Source organism: Neophocaena asiaeorientalis, unplaced genomic scaffold (genome assembly GCF_003031525.2).
Source record: "Neophocaena asiaeorientalis asiaeorientalis breed wild unplaced genomic scaffold, Neophocaena_asiaeorientalis_V1.1 scaffold205, whole genome shotgun sequence".
In the NCBI taxonomy this organism is placed as follows: Eukaryota; Metazoa; Chordata; class Mammalia; order Artiodactyla; family Phocoenidae; genus Neophocaena; species Neophocaena asiaeorientalis.
In genome coordinates, this window is record NW_020174369.1 from 3,983,250 (window position 1) to 4,000,625 (window position 17,376).

The following is a 17,376-nucleotide window of genomic DNA, read 5'->3' on the forward strand; positions in this document are numbered from 1 at the left end:
TGTTGTTTTTTTTTTCCCACTAGAGGTTTTCTTTTCTTCCCGCTATTATAGTTTAAGTTTTATCCTGACAAATTCTAGGACACTAGTCAAATTCTTTTTCTTTTTTAATGAAATGTGGTTGCATTGCTTGATTGATGATAGCCCAAATGGACTCAGGCCACACAGCGCCATAGAAAGAGGATGGTATGAAGGTGGAAAGAACACCTGTGGACCTGCCAGAATTTAGTCTGTAGGTTGGCACGTAGATGGCAGGATGTGGGGAGGATGTGGATGATGATGAAGACCAGCAAGCTTTGGGGCACCGTGCCCAGTGACAGCATAACAGGTGTGCCAGGGCGACGCAAGGTTGGAAGGCCTGGCAGGTGGAAGCTGCTTCATGTTGTCTGTTCGGTTGCTGCCTCTGGTCTGCGCTGCAGGTGGCCTTGGGAGTCGTCTCTCCAAAGAGCCCACAAGGAGATGCGCTGACATGGACACACTCCAGAGGTTTGCCCAGAGGTGCTTCGAGAAGATGGACTGAGTGTTATTTTTTAAATCACTCAAGAATTCTTCCCTTTGGAATACAGAATTTAGAAATAGAGCAAAGGACGAGTGAGAAATAATATGAATATACAGCATATATCCAACGGAAGTGTTGGATACCAAAAAACCGCCCAAGAATACCCACAACTCCATTTCTACAGTCTCATGGTTGGAAAACATGATCTCCAGAGCCAGACTGCCCGAATTCCTATTTCACACCATCACCTGCTCTCTGTGATCAAGGGTCAGTGACTTACCCGCTGGCTCTCAGGTTCTCATCTCCAAGATGGGCCTCATAACAGTGATTGTGAGGATCCAATACCACGGTAATTTGCATAAAGCACTTAGAAGAGCTCCCTCCATATGTATTAACTGTTATGATGATGGTGATGTAGAGAAGACCTAAGGCTTTTGAGGTAGGCTGCAGCGGGACCCAGGGTGAGTGGCCACAGCCAAGGTGGAAGAGATCTCTGACCATCAGCTCAAAGGGGAAAAAGGTCCTCAGTGGAGAAGCCTGTTTGGACCCACATGGGGTGAGTCATTCCTCCTGCTAGAGACTTGCTGTGCCCCTGTGACAGCCATGGTTAGGCTGCTGTGTACCAGTGTCCTTGGCTCCCAGGAGACTGTAAGCCCTTTGAGGACAGTGATTATGTTTTTTCAAGTATTATTTCTCCTGCAGTGCTGAGCATGGTGTCTCATGGAGAGTTGTGCTCAGTAAAGGTTTGTCGAATTGGATCCTACTGAACGGAGGAGAGAGAGAATATTATTCGGGGCCTAACATGTGCCAGCACTTTTCTTTCAAAACAAGATTGTATTTTTACATTTTACTTTGAAATCCTCACTTCCCTTTTACAGAGGAGGTACTAGAGGCTCAAGGAACTCCACTCATTTGCCTGAGGTCATGTGGCTGGAAATGACTCTCTGAAATCCAGTGCCCTGTTCAGGCCATTCGCCTGTCCCCCAGGCACAGAGAAAAGAGAGCAGAGCCCGGCTGGAGAACAGAGCCCAGGGCTGCTGTCCTGAGAATGTGGGTGTCAGAAGCAGGTGCGTAGGTGGAAAGGGAGGGCTGAATCTTGATCTCTGCTGAAGCAGCAATGTGGTTTCAACTACAGTTTTTGAAAAATGCCAACGTATTCCTGTGGGATTTGCTGTAATTCATTTTTGCTCTCTCTTCCACACTATTTATTTACCTAAGCCTTTGTTCTCTTTGAAACTATTTGAGCCACATGTCATTCATTGTGTTAAAACCCTGGGCCCGTTATCCTGCTCTGGTTTTTTTTCCTCTCTCCAGCTGCTCTGCATAGCACTTAATTCTCTGACTCTGGCCTGACTCTTATCCAGCAGTAGGTCGCCTTACACTCCCACCCCCATTCTCCCAGGAATGGGGGCCAGGAAAGGAGGATCCAGCTTCAGACTCTATTTTTCTTTTCTGTCTCCTTGTTGTCTAAGCATGAGGCAAGGTTAGATCAATCAGTCTAGGTGTGGTGAAGCCCCGTGACCCTCCCCAGGGGAAATCCTAGCCCCATAGCAACTTGGCTGGTTTTGGCTCTGGGAGTGAATTCCAGGCTTTGAAGAATCTGTCAATGTTCAACTAACCCCACAAAACCTCTGGAAGTTTTTGATGGAACCGAAACTCACACCAAGGGAGGAGGCCCTGAGCGTGGCATCAGAGGCTGGGGAGAGAGAGAGAGAGCCAGGGAGCCAGCTAAGATCTTTTCCTCTGAAATTTCAGGCCTCTTCCCCGGGTTCACGTGTCCTAAAGAGTCTGTCTGAGCAAGTCCCAACTCCCCTTAGCATTTTCCTGAAGCCTCTCACTGGCCTGCTCTGTGTCTTTAAGGGGATTGTCAGGGTGTCTAGTGCCTTTTTCACCTGCAAGGAGCCTTCAGATAATTTTATGAATGAGACCATTTGTCTAGGGGCAAGACAAGATTGCTGAAGGAAACCTAGTCCTGCTGTCTCCTGGGAGAAGTTGGATACTGATATTTATTTAGCAGTTCTTCTATCTTGCCTTATGTGTAGGGTGACCAGGTATTACAACTTGCTCAGGACTTGGTTTGGTGCTTCCTGGGACACTGGGAGTACAGTACTAAAAGCAGGAGTAATGACCCTGTAAAGTAGATACCATTGCTCTCACCTCACACCTGAGAAAACTGAGGCGCACAGAGGTGAGTTAGCTTCTGGCAGGGCGCACAGCACACTTGGGGTGGACCTGGGAATCCAGTACTATAAACTGTCCGACTTCAGGCCCTGAGCTTTGTCCAACCATGTTCTTCAGGACACAAGGCTGCATCTCCATCAGACTGTGCAGCCCAGCAGCTCGCATCATCTATTTCTCTCTCCCGTGTCTTTGTTTAACTGTCTCTTTTGTCTCCAGGGCTACCTGAAATGCCTTTCCTCTGCTATCCCCTTCCCCTGCTGACTGAGGAAGCTCCTGGCTCACCTCCTTCAGGAAGCCCTTCCTGACCATCCAAACTAGGTCAGGGGTCCTGGCTCCACGCTTTCATTAGTCATATTCAGCTCTGAGTCACTGGTTGTTCCATACTATCTATCTATCTATCTATCTATCTATCTATATATATATATATATATTTATTTATTTATTTATGTATGTATGTATGTATGTATGTATGTATGTATTTATTTATTTATTTATTTATTTATTTTTTATTTATTTTTGGCTGTGTTGGATCTCCTTTGCTGTGCGTGGGCTTTCTCTAGTTGCAGTGAGTGGGGGCTACTCTTCACTGAGGTGTGTGGGCTTCTCATTGTGGTGGCTTCTCTTGTTGCAGAGCACGGGCTCTAGGTGTGTGGGCTCAGTAGTTGTGGCACGCAGGCTCAGTAGTTGTGGCTCACGGGCTCTAGAGCGCAGGCTCAGTAGTTGTGGCAGACAGGCTTAGTTGCTCCGCAGCATGTGGGATCTTCCAGGACCAGGGCTCGAACCTGTGTACCCTGCACTGGCAGGCAGATTCTTAACCACTGTGCCACCAGGGAAGTCCCTCCATACTGTCTTTTTCTTTTGCGGTACGCAGGCCTCTCACTGTTGTGGCCTCTCCCGTTGTGGAGCACAGACTCTGGACGTGCAGACTCAGCAGCCATGGCTCATGGGCCCAGCTGCTCCGCGGCATGTGGGATCCTCCTGGACCGGGGCACAAACCCGCGTCCCCTGAATCAGCAGGCGGACTATCAACCACTGCGCCACCAGGGAAGCCCCATACTGTCTTATAAGTGTCTGCCTGTATACCTTTCCACTCCTCCTAGACTGAGATCTTATAGAATAAAAGGAAACAACTTTCATCTTTAGAGTTCTAGCTCCTCACACAGTGCCTGGCTTATAATTGGGGGTCAATAAATAGCTGATGAATTAATTAATTTATAAAACATCGGAAGACAACTGTGTTATTTAGAGTCACAGTTTGAGATCTATGTAAGGATTTATTCCATAAATACATTTGTGGTACTTGGATCAGTTCTCTTATTTTAATTTTTTTTCATAGTGCTGCAATGAACATTGGGGTGCATGTGTTTTTTTTTAATTTTAGAAAGTAATTTTTTGTGAGTTAACTTGGCTGTTTAGATTGGATTTCAACTTGACCCTTTACCATGTCTAGTGCCTGCGAGTGAAAAATTGTCTTTTATGAGGTCACAGGTGAGAATGTCCAAGTAATCTAGAGGCCGTGTTGAGGTTAGGAAGAAAGGAGTTTCTGAAATCAAGTTTTTGCTTTGTCTTTACTGTGGATTTTGCTAGTGTTCTCTGAGTCTCAGATTTCCAAGTTACTACCTATTAGCCTACCTTTGAGATTCAATCTTTCTGGGTAGAAGGGAGGAACAGAGTAGTGAGACCCAGTTATCTGAGGGTTTATGCTTTGTTCTCTGACCCTCCCAAAGCTCTTGTATTGACGTCTGATGGGTGCAAGTCATGGATGAGTGTAGCACTTAGACAGAAATGACATTTGCCATCACCAAGTTGAATTGCAGGATGAATGGTGCTACATGTTATCATGGCTTCAGGGATATAAACAGCTTTTGGGTTATTATCAACAATGTTTAAAATGTTAGCCTGGATCATTCCTACTACCTGTTACCCCATTTTCTTTATTCCCCTGAGCCCCCCATTATACTGTCATCAGTTGTATACTCAAGGACAGAAAACAAATGTTCCAGTCAGTCTAAGTAAGCCCAAATCCCTCTGGCAAAGCACGCACCATGCTAAAAGGGAATGCCTGAACTGTCAGGCCAAGCCCTGCTCTTAACACCAAAGACAGAGTGGTCAAGTAATGACAACAATGGCACAACTATATGGAGTAAACTATGATCCAGGTACCGTTCTCCTCACCTCATCTTCACAGTAGCCCTATGAGCTACATTCTATCATCATTCCGATTTTATAGACGAAGGAACTGAGGCCCAAGAAGGTTAAGTGGCTTAAGACTTGCAGCTTGCAGACTTGAAGTCAGGCAGTCTAATTCTAGAGCCCTCTTTGTTCACCATTATGCCCTAAATAGTGCAAATATCTAGTAAAGTCTGTTCACATCTCATTTAAACCAAGACCTTCCCTATTATGTTTCCAGCTCTGTGGTGGGGTGGAGTGTAGGGGACAGGGATGGTGGCAGTGTCAAGGAGTGTAAAATTTCTTTGTAGACTTTTTACATAGGATTTTTTAAAAAGGTATACCTACTTTAGGATTTAGATTGGATGCATTCTAAATGGCATTTCTTTCAAAGCCAAGGTGATGCTTCATTAAACGCTGGGATCACAGAAATCTTTTCAGCTGTTTCACTCCCTTTCATTTGTTAGGGTTGAGATGAACCCTTTGGGCTTGCTTTAGTGGATTATAACAATAAATCCTGAAAGAGATCTGAGTTCAGCTCTGCTGTTTGTGAGTACCTAGAATTCTTATAAGTGGTTGTAAAGAAAGGAGCTAGTTTCTGTAGCTCCATGAGATTTAAAGTTGGGTGGATCTGCCTGTGACACTGTCCTCCCCACTGTAACTCTGGGAGACCTTGGACAAGTTCCTTGAACAACTTTTGGTCTCATTTTCTGAATTAGTAAAACAGTGTGATAATAACTACCTCCCAAGCTTGTTATAAGAATTTAATACAACAATATTTGTAAAGTGTGAGGCACAAAGCAATCTTTCAATAATCAGAAGGACCATAGGACCTTTACTCTTTACCAGTGATTTTGACAGTTCTAAACAAGGTGTGTTGTGAGATTCCAGTAATCTTTCACTGTTAGGCATATTTAAGACATGGAGTATTTGCCCATGATTAAATCTCCTACCTTATCTAGAAAATGTCTTGTGTTTTACTAGTACATGCCTTGTGCCACACACATCCATTCCTTTGTTAAACAACAGCAACAAAAATTGGTGAGTCTGCCCTGGCCTCCGTCGGCTCACAGTATGGTAGAACTCCTTCTCTGTGCAAACAAATATGTTACAGATACAATGATAGAATCTGTACCGTGTCAGAGGGTGGGGCATAAGGAAAGAGGCTTGGCCAGTTCTCTCTGGCTGGGGTGCCCAGGGGAATGGGGAGAGACACGGTCAGGAAAGGCTTCTGATGAAAGAGTTGGGTCTTCACCATGGAGTCCGTGTTCCCCAGGGAGATTGTTTGGGGATGGAGTGTACTGTGGAAAGAACATTCTAAGAGGAAGGAAGAACATGAGGAAATGTTCAGTGGCCTGGCCAAGCAAGGCCCATTTAGGAATAAGTAGGAAGTCTCTACACTTCTGCCAAGCACTCCTATAGGTCGCGGATTTCGTAGTCCCATTTACTGAGTACTGGTAGGTCCCACGTACATCTCACTTAATCCCTACAGCAATTTTGTAAAGTAAGTGTTGTTATCCAGAATCTTCGGATATGGAAGTTGAGGTTCTAGAGATCAAGGCATTTGCCCAAGAACGCGTCAGTGGGATTCAAGCCTACGTCCGAAGACAGTAATAGCAACAGTAATAAAAACAGCAAGGATTCCTGTAGCGCTAGGCACACTCTAACCAGTACTGTCCTATACAGCACCCACTAGCCACATGTGGCTACTGAAATTAATTAAAGTGGAAGATTCAGTTCCTCAGTTGCACTAGCCACATTTCAAGGGCTCAGTTGCCTCCTGTGTCTGGTGACTGCTCTATTGGAACATGCAGATAGAGAACATTTCCATCATCTCAGAATGTTCTCTGGACAGCATAGGTCTAAGCACTTTACATATGTTAACACATTTAATCCTTTTAACAGTCCTATGAGGAGGATACTGTTATTCAAATTGTACAGATGTGAAAACTGAGGCATGAAGGAGATAAACTTAACCAAGGGCCCATGATGAATGAGTCCAGGTTTTTAAGCACAGCAGTTCACTGCCAAACCCATATATTATTTTCTATATAAAATGAATGAATATTAGTCAAAAGAATAAACTCAGTATCTTCTTGTGTAGAGACTGGTGTTTGGTCCTTTTCAGAGAAAATGCCTTTGATGTGATTCTTACCATTCCGGGAACTTACAGTTATTGAAGCAGGCTTGGCATACATGAGGCTTTGCATACATGAGGCTCCAGAGAGCCTTCTCTCCAGGGACCCTATAAACCTCTAGGCCAGCTTAGTCAAACAACTCATTTGATGCAATTTATCAGTCAGTTCATTCCTCCAAATGGCCGATTCAAGAGCCTTAGGTAATGTTCGAAATCCTTCGTGTCCTTTCTTCCTTCAGAGAGGGTATCTGGGGTTGTTATTTTAAGAGCACCTTTTTCAAGATACCGATGCATCCAAAGCAGACCTTTTTTGTTTTTCAAACATAGGGAAAAAAACCTCAGACTAGGAGACTAAAAATCCTAGTTTGAGCCCTGCTTCTGCCTCCAAGTAGCTAAATAAACTTGAGTAAGTTACTTTACCTCTCTGAAATTCAGTTTCTTCAACTGTGATCTCAAAATAAAATAACACATATTATAGGATTTTTTAAAAGCTACATGAAGGGTACAGTGTTTAAGGATGCTTTGCAAGCTATAAAGTACTTTTTATAGCTGTAAAGTATGAGATAATTATAGCACAAATGCTAGAGCTTGGGATGTTTTTCTTCTATATAACCTTTTAAAGTTTTCAAAGCAGTTGTGGCCTGATAAATTACAGGATAACCCACTCTTAATCATAACATTTGCAAAATATCTTTCTTCTTTGACATAAATAGATATTCAATAAATGTTTGGATGGAAGGATGGATGGTTGGTAGATGGGGCAGAGGGAGGGAGATAGCACATAAAGGAAAAGAAGTTTTCATTTTTTTCTTTTTTTCCTTTTTAATTTTGTGCTTTTAAAACATATTCCTTGATATGAACTGTGTTCTTGTATATGTGGAAGGGGAGGAGTCATTAAATAAAAGGTCCTGAATTGATTCATTGAATCAGTATGCTTGTTTTTCTGCTATTTGTTTTTCATTCAACAAAAAATTTACTAAGCAACTCCCATTAGCTGGTCATTGTGCAAGTTTCAGGGAGAACCCAGTTGAACATCTCACAATTTGATTTTTTTTGGTGCCTATTTCTTCAGCTGCTAATTTTGCCCTTTAAACTTTCTGAGGAATGCTGAATTCACTGACACATGAACAGTCATGTGAAGGGCCCCAGCAGTGCTGAGGACTGCGCTTATCAAAACCCCGTCTTAGGAATTGTTTCCTGATGTACACGTGAGGCACATGATCCCTCTATGGATTGTGAAATGTGTTTATGCAGAAAGGAGAAAGCTCCTCCTCCCCTTTGTTGCTTTCCCTACTTTGGACCTCTTTTCCCCGGGTCGGCCCCTCCGCACTCCATGTGGCCAAAGGAAAAATGAGATATGTCAGGGCTGGGATTCATGTGGTCTCACAGAGGCATCAGCCCTGCACCACTCTTGGATCAGATCAGTTAGGCAGAGTGTAGAGAACCTCTCTGGAGGGGAAATTGGGCAAGACCTGCCTCTCACCAGTGCTGTACCAGCCTGGCCTGAGGTTTTCTAAGTCTCCTCAGGACTTGAGAATATAGGATCTTGGGAGGGATTTTTTTTTTCCTGCCCTCCTGTTTCCAGGCAAGGAGACAGTGGACTTGGTATTTAAAAAGAATCACTGTGTATATTATGTACTGAAAATGGCTGGAAAAGAACCTCAATTTGTGATCCATTTCTCTCCTTGTGGATGTGAGGGAGCAGTTTAGACTTTCAGGTGGTTTGTGGCAGAATCAGGGTTCAGACCCAGATCTTCAAACTCTAAACCCATGGCTCTTGCTAAATGTTCCCTGGTGAACTGACACTTCCAAATATATTTCCTTTGTATAAGACAAGTGTCACTTCATAAAGTGAGGGATTCTAGAAAGAACATGGGTTTTAGGGTCAGACAGAACAAGGTCAAGGGGCCATATCCTGGCACTGGTCTTACATCTCTGTGACCTTGGGCAAGTTACTTTGCTTCTTCTGTGTATGTCGAAGGGAAGAAAATATATTTTGTAGATGTTGCAAAGATTAAATGAGACAGTATTTAAAGATTTTAATGCAGTATCCAGCCTATCCTAGCTATCTAACATGTTTTCTAAAAATGTGAGAAGAACACAACTGTCTCTTGAGAAAGAGTTCAGATGATATTGGTAATATCGATGGCGATAGTGATGGTGGTAGTAGTGACATAGCAACCATTAATTAATCATTTAATTTTAAACATTCCCTCTGTGTCAGAGCTACCATGTGATATTGTTATCTTCTTCATTTTATAGCAGGTCTTTCTGTCTTCAAATTCCATTCTTTTTTCATTGTAACACACTTGTTCCCAGATTTTAAGGCTAGTAATATCAACAATGAATCTGCTAACCAGAGAAGAAACAAAGAAATATTTTCCACAAATTTATTTTTTCCCATGTTTAACCCCCTTTCAGGATTGAAGTACCCTGTAAAATAAACTTTGTCCATGCTTTACATACGTGGGACCAATAAAGGCGGTCACCATCAGGGATTCCTTGAAATTACGTTTAACACGATGGACGCGCAATGGCCAACCCCTTTTCTGTCAAGGATCTTGGGATCAATATATTTAAGGCCACACTATTTTGAGATATGCAGATGAGTAAACATCGTCCGCCTGGTTATTGGGTTTTTATCTTAGAGAAAAACCTGAGACCCAGCAGTTCGGAATCAGACTACGTGGGTGTGATTCCCAGCCCTGCTTCTGGTGAGCTGTGTGACCTTGGTTCAGTTACTTCTCATGTCTAAGCTTCAGTTTCCTCCTCTGTAAAATGAGGATAATAATAACACCAATCACGTTCAGTGGTTGTAAGAATTAAATGAGACAGATGCAGAGAGAGAGCATGCAAATAGAGCGCAATTAAAATTATCTCATATCTAGGGTTTCTTCCTGTTCGAAAGCCTTTGTGCCCTGGGTGGGGAAATTTATCACCCAGGACTTCCCAGAAAAATGTAAAGCACTCTAAGTACTTAGAAAAGAGGGAATTTAATACACAAAAACGGTGACCCAGTTATGAAGGAGCCGTGAAGGGCTATATTCCCTGTGAAGCAAGCCAGGGGTCAGCAGAATGGAAGCTATTACGACCCCTAGCTGGAGTAACATAGGAGGAGGTTGTGTGACCAGAGACGAGGGGCGGTGAGCACAGGCCAAGTGGGAGCATTGGTGGCCCTGTCAACAGAGCTGAAATCATGGAGGAGACGCAGCCACCTGACCCGGGGGAAGCGGGGGAGATGCACTCTGGCTCTCCAGTGCCTTCAGCCCTCAGACCTCCTGGCAGGGCTGACCTGGTGTCTGGGAACCATGGGCTGCAGGGACAGCCCCACGATGCCGAGCAGAGCAGGGGACTTGGTGAAAACTTCAGGTTGCTTCCATGTCTTGGCTCTTGTAAGTAGTGCTACAATGAACGTTGGGGTCCATGTATCTTTTCAGATTATGGTTTTCTCCGGGTATATGTCCAGGAGTGGGATTGCTGGGTCATATGGTAGCTCTGTGTTTAGTTTTCTAAAGAGCCTCCATGCTGTTCTCCATAGTGGTTGTAGGCCCTGCAGTTTTTCTTGTCCCATCCTGATCCCTGCATTGAAATGCTCCATCTAGGCTTCTCCCTCCCTCCCACAGGACCGTGAGCATCCCAAGGAAAAGGGACTGTCGTCTTATCCTCACAGCCTCAAGCGCTGGTACTTTCACTTTCTACTCTATGCTGGCCACTGTGGTCGGTGCTGGGGGACTAAGCACGTGGGCGAGACAGTGCCAGCTTCCTGCAGCTTTTATGATCAAAGGAGAGGCAGACGGGCTGTGGTAATTCTGTAAGTTACCAGTGTCTTGTATGCTAGCGAAGCCCAAGGGGGACTGGGAGCTGCATCTTTCCCGGAGGAACAGGGAAGCCTTCCGAGGAAGTAACATTTGAGTTACGAAGGAATTGGAGTTCACCTGGCAAAGAGGTTGGGAAATGGCATTTCAGGCAGAGGGCAGAGCAAATGCAAAGGTCTGGAGGTGGGAAGGAGCGCTGAGGATTGGAGATGGAGAGCGGAGAGGCATGGAGCCGGAGGGAGCTGTTCTCTCCCGCGTCCGGCCTCTGTGCTCTGCCCTGATGCTTCCCACCTCCTACCTGTGTCCTAGCTGGGAATGTTTGCGTGTTTTCGGCTCCCACATCACACCCAGTATATCGTTTTATGTGTACAAAGTGCTCGTTGGATATTTGAATAAGTGACAGACGACTCAAGGCTCTAAATGGTCTCTCTAACTCTCCCCTCGCATTTATAACTTCACTCGCCCAGCAAATATCAAGGAACACAATCTGTGTGGAGAAGCAGCCTGAGCTTATACCATTTATGGGAAACTCTCTGCCACCTGGCATTCTTTCAACAGAAACTCACTGTCAGTCACTCTATCCTTTATGCTGAGAGTTCTGGGATGAGTAGTACTAAGAATGGTGAGCCAGAGATGCCGAGAAGATCCAGTCATCAAACGATTCTTTTGCCTTCGTTGAGACTGAAATGTGATGTGTTAAACCAGATTCCCTTCAGCCCTGCTGCTTACTAGCAGTGTGACCTTGCACGGGTCACTCCTTCCATAGGTGGGCCTTCCTTCCTCCACTGATGCGTGGGGTTAATAATATCAACTTGACAGGCTTAATATAAAATGAGACTATATATATAAATATTCAGCATGGTGCCTGGTAGTTCGAGAGCAAAAATCACTGATGGCTGTTGCTTTTATTTTTCGAATTACAGTTACTATTATTATTCCGGTGTTCGAGGCTGTACACTGAGGAGAGTAAAGCAAAAGCAGAACGTGTTTCCCTGCTCCCCTGGCAGAGGCCAGTTATGCTCTTTTGGTTTCTGTTTGAGACTGGCCTGCACGTGGAATGCTTTCTCAATGTTGTTTGGTATTAAAAAAAGAGTATTTTATGTTTGTTTTAGTTTTCTTTCCTTCTTTTTTTTTTTTTAAGAGGATTTTGTTTTGTTTTGGTTTCTCACAGGAGTGATTGGAGCAGATGTGAGGGGGCATGGCCTCGCCTGTGAGGGACAGCCGGTGACGTCGCGGCTGGCTATCATCTGTGGAACATCTTCTTGTCACATGGGGGTGAGTCTGCCCAGCAAGCGAGCGAGGGCGGGGCTACCACACTCCAGGGAGGACGGCCCGGCCAGGGAGGAGATCTGAGCTGTTGGCCCCTCCCCACCTCAGTTCCTTCCCTTCCTGCCCGCCCCCCCACAACCCCTGTGCTGTGTCTAGCCGAAAGCTCAGCCCTCCTTCCAACAGCCTTGCTTAGATTTGCCAGATCTTTTTCCAGGGGCCAAATTCTTAAAAAGTGTGAAAAGGGTTGAGTCTGCCTTTGACATCACCCTGGCCAGAGAGCCGAGGTGGAAGGGGTGAAATCGGATCCAGAGATGGCCAAGCCTCGCTCCCAGACGATCTGTCCCTAATGGGTAGCTGAGTCTTCTCTGCACAGGGGTGTCTATTTTCCTTGGCCGCTGAGCTCTCTCTCAATCAATATAAATCCATCTCCCTGGGAGCAGTCTGATGATGTATAGAATTAGGCTGCATATCATGACTTCAAAAGAACACTGATAAGCAGTTTTCACTTTGTTAATTTTTCTTCATGAATTAGTGGAAAGGCTTTCTCCAAGATTGCAGTTAAAATTTAGTGCCTGCCCTAAAATTTATATCTTCTTTAAATGCATGAGTCTGAAAGCATTCCATTTCGATAAGTACCCATTTCTACCATATTTTTATTTAAGAGTCGTTACTCTGTTAAACTAAGATGGACGATGGACGACTCCTTGGATTTTTCCCAGATGAGTAAAATAGAGGGGAGGGTGGGGGAGGAGGAGGAAGGCAAATGGGAGAGTAGCAGGGACATGCGTAAGGATTAGAGTGGGATCTGGGATACAGTCCAGGGCAGAATCTCTACGACGATGGAGGGACTTATGTGCCATGAGAAACTGTGTTTAGTTACCGTGGGGACCAGTGAGTCTTTTGTACCATGAAATATTTTGGTTGAGTAAATATTGATACCTTTACTTATCCAGTGATCCTCTGCTCTTGTGTCCAGGGCTGTGCTAAATCCTGGGGATGTAGGGATGACATAGGGCCTCCCATTGGTGAGATAGATGACGACAGGTATTACGGTACAAGGCCTCACAGTATAGATTCAGACTGAACTCGAGATACTGAGCATCTAGTATGTGCTAGGCATGGTGGCAGGGGTTCTCACACATTTCATAAAGATGATGGGACCGCCCGACTGGTTTCCAGTCCCAGTTCCTCCACTTCCTAAGGATGGGCCCTCAGGCAAGGCACTTAACCCCTCTGGGCCCCAGATTCCTCATCTGTGAGATGTGGAGAGTTGTAGTACATGTCTCATAGTATTGTGAGGATGGATCGAGGTGACATTGCCAGGGTTAGCTCTCCATCACTTGCACTGGTGTTGCTGGGCAGAAAGGACACAGTGGCTGCCTGGGGAGGGTCCAAGATTAGGGACAACGTTCTAAAGGGACAGTAGTGCTGGACTTCTTGCACCCCCTCCAAAAAAAATTTCCTTCTGTTTGTTTCCGTGGACGAACTCTTAGATGGAACTTCTTAAAGTTTAAAAGCCCTGGCCTCTTTCTTCCCCTCAGCAGCCCTATTGTAAGGCTTGGCTGTCACTGAAGGGAGAGATCAACGGAGGCCTAAGGCCGCCTTGAGCCGGAGGTGCCCACCAGGGCAGTCAGCCCTTATCTCCCCCGACATGAGTCTACACTTGCTAGCTTGTCTTCACTGAACACTGTTTTAAACCTTTTTAAATCACCTCCCATTTTCACAGGGACACATCTGATCTGGTTTCTCCTGTAAAGCCTACATTTCAGGCATTTTTACCCCACTCAGTTCGGATTTATGAGCAAAAGCAAATCCATATGAATGTGAGTCTGTGACATCCCCATGTCTCAGTTTCCTGGTCTCTTAATGAAAATGATGCTGGCTTGTTGTACAGCATCCATTTTAGAAATTAAGCAACTAAGGCCTAGAAAAGGCCAATAATTTTCCCAAGGTCACCAAGCTATTCAGCTGGAGCTGAAAACTCAGGTCCAGCTCTGTCTGCGTCCCAAGTGCATCCCCCTCAGTGCCTTACTGTGTTGTGCATGATTATGATGTGTCCGTACAGGAATGGAGAGAGCGTGGGCTTCAGAGTCAGACGGGTGTAGGTTTGGACATCTGCTTATGTACTCTTTGGGCCTGTGACCTAAGGTGAGCTACTTAAGTTCTCTGAGCCTCAGATTCTTCATCCGTCACACTGAGGGTGAGGATGCCAGTCTCACAGGGTTTCTGGGTAACATAAGTTATGTATATACATCCGTAGTACATAGTAGACACTCAGAAATTGTGGGGATTCTTATTACACTTTCCTAGTGATATAAAAGGCTCACATGAAGCAACTGTTGGGCTTTAATGAGTTTGATGGGCAGCTGCAGTTGGTTGCAATGAATGAAGGCCATAAAATGCCAGTTTATTATGGTTGTGTTGTGCTGGAAATAAAGTCCCCACTCCCACCCCGCTTTGTACTTGGGAGTGGGAAGGGACCTTCTGGGCCAAGGGGATTAATCATCAGCTTTAATGTTATGTGGTGAGGGCGAGACTGTGGTCATGCTGGCGTCGGAAAATGCCTTTGATCTGGCTCAGGTGCTGGACACCCAGCAAGCCAACAACAGTAACACCTCTGTGAGATCTAGGAGAGGTGCAGGTCTGAGGAAATGCTCCCAGGGAAACTTAAGGACCCTCTTTGTTGTGGTTCTGGCAAATAAAACCACCAACTGTCAGGAAAAATTCACCGAACAGAACACAGGGACCAGAGGGGTCTGTGGGCTTTTCAAAAAAGTGACTTCCAACTTGGTCTGAAGGATTCTCTTTCTTCCTGTCTGCTCACTGCTGATGTTTCTAATTCTGTAGGTTGATTGGGTCAAAATTCCCAGGAATGTTTTGTGTATGATCCTGGTTGCTTCTTTCTAGCTCACCCAGAATGAATGAATGAAGGAATGTAACAAGTATTGGTACTTAGGAGTTGCCTTCCTTCACATCCCTGTTACTTCCAGGAATCTGGAGAAAAAGCCTGAGGTTGAACATAAGCTTCACTAATCAGGCCTTTGATATTTTACAAGATACAAGTGTGGGCTGCACATTTATCTTCCTCGTAGATGATTTAATTAACAAGGAAAAAAAAATACTGTTCTTTTTTTAACTGCATGAAAGCAGAGCTGCTTGTTCAGAGTTAATTACTACCAACTCACCAAAACCCAAGATCATACACAGCAGGGGTGAGCCAGAGGTTGAAAAGTCACAGGGTCAGATGGAGCTGATCCCTGCCATCGCTCCAGCACCCCTTTTCTCAAGCTGTCAAGTCAGGTTGTAACTTGGCAACTTGTCTTTAGTCAGCATGACAGATGGAGAGGGGACCGTGGGGAGGGGGTGGGGAAGACTGAAGAGGTAAGGTTTGAGCAGCACGATAGTTGGTGAGAGCTGGGAATTACATCTGCATCTTAAATCACTCAGAACTGAAGTTTTCTCAAAGTCTTTGATGAATGTAGGCATGGTGGTTCTCGATCACGCAGTAGGTGTGGAATTTCTAAAATAGGCTTCTACAGAAAAGCTGGCTTCACCACTTACTTTGTGAGTTTAGGTAAGATACTTTATCTTTCAGTACCTCAGTGTCTTCATCTATTATATGTGGGCAGTAGTGTTTACCCAGAATGTTGTTTTGAGGATCAAATGAGGTAATCTTTGTAAGCAGCTTCGCACTGTACCTAGCACCATATACCAGATATGGTATTATTGTTAGAAATGATTCATTAAAGCTAGAATGATCCATGTGACAATGGATTTGAATTAGAGACATCAGGATGAACTCAGGTTGAGCTTAATGTAGATTACAGATGGATACATACAGAAATATTTACAGACGTGCAGGTATACAGGTTAGTAAACATACATGTATTTCCTAGCTGTGACAGTGGAGGGGGCCTAGAAACAAGGACGCCCTAGCAAATAGTTGCTACAAGCACTCCTGGTGCCCAGATCTTGGTTTCTAATACCATTCTCCAATAAAAGGGTCAGGGCTTCTTGGAGAAATGGTTGATCCTAGGACTAGGGCTGGAAATAGACAAGATGAGCCTAGGGTATCTTGTTGTAGCACCAGAAAGTAAGATAGCGCTCAAAACAAAACAAAGTAGAAACAAACCCCGCCTCCCCCCAACCCCACAAACTGAAGGAATTATCAGGAGCCAACCACGGGGGCTTCCAGTGGCCAAAACTGTAACAATTTGAGCAGAAAAATAAAGTGTATTGGAGTATAACCCAAAGTATAACATAACTATTATGAGTCCATGCTGATACCAATAAATGAACAGAAGAGACAAATCTATCATGCAGGAGAATTTATATAGATATTCCCCCCTTAAGGAAGTGGAGCATACCTTCCTATTCCTGCACAGCAAAGGAAACCATAAACAAAATGGAAAGACAACCCACAGGGTGGGAGAAAATATTTGCAAATGACGCGATCGACAAGGGATTAGTCTCCGAAACTTACAAACAGCTCCTGCAGCTTAATATCATCAAAACAGACCAATCAAAAAATGGGCAGAAGACCTAAATAGACATTTCTCCAAAGATGACGTACAGATGGCCAAGAGGCACACGAAAAGATGCTCAACATCGCTGATTATTAGAGAAATGCAAATCAAAACTACAATGAGGTATCACCTCACACCAGTGAAAATGGCCATCATCAAAGAAATCCACAAACAATAACTTCCTATTCCTTAAGCATGAGCTGCACATGGTGACTTCCTTTCAAAGAGGAGAGTACAAAAAGGGAGAAAAAGAATAATTTTATAGTGGGGAAATCTGACACACTAACTTCAGCCAGGTTATCAAGGTCAACACCAACAGTGATAAGTCATGTTGATAGTATGTACTGCTGACATGGTGTGAAGAGAATGGCACTTTATCTCTGTTATCTTCCTCCCAAAAACCCATAACCACAGTCTAATTAATCATAAGAAAAGCAGCAGACAAATTCCATTTGAGGGACATTCTACGAAATACCTAACTGGCACTCTTTGAAACTGTCAAGGTCATCAAAAAACAAGGAAAGCCTGAGAAATTATTACAGCCAAGAGGCGCCTAAAGAGATATGTAATGTAGCATCCTGGATGGGATCCTGGAACAGAAGAAAGCTGTTAGGTGAAAACTAAGGAAATCTGAATCAAGTAAGGTCTTTAGTTAATGATATCAATATCTTTCTTTAATTGTGACATATGAACTTAATGTAAGATATTAATGATAGACAAAACTAGGTGTAGGGTCTATGGAACTCTGTACTACCTTCCCAAGTCTTCTGTAATCTAAAACGG

General features: G+C 44.4%; 1 protein-coding gene across 12 annotated transcripts in view; it reads left to right on the forward strand.

The window, feature by feature from the left end:
* The window catches only part of FGGY (FGGY carbohydrate kinase domain containing), a 424,150-nt gene that overhangs the window by 225,865 nt on the left and 180,909 nt on the right, over positions 1–17,376 (forward strand). For 10 of the 12 annotated variants that reach the window (XR_003004668.1, XR_003004667.1, XR_003004665.1 and 7 more), the window contains one exon: positions 11,970–12,073. Coding sequence is in view for 7 of the 12 variants with exons in the window: in XM_024756234.1 (XP_024612002.1) it covers positions 11,970–12,073 (104 nt within the window). In the remaining 5 variants the exon portion in view is untranslated. Of the gene's footprint in view, positions 1–1,426; positions 1,564–10,268; positions 10,795–11,969; positions 12,074–17,376 lie in introns of those variants that run through there. The other 2 variants (XM_024756240.1, XM_024756241.1) reach the window with 2 other exon arrangements.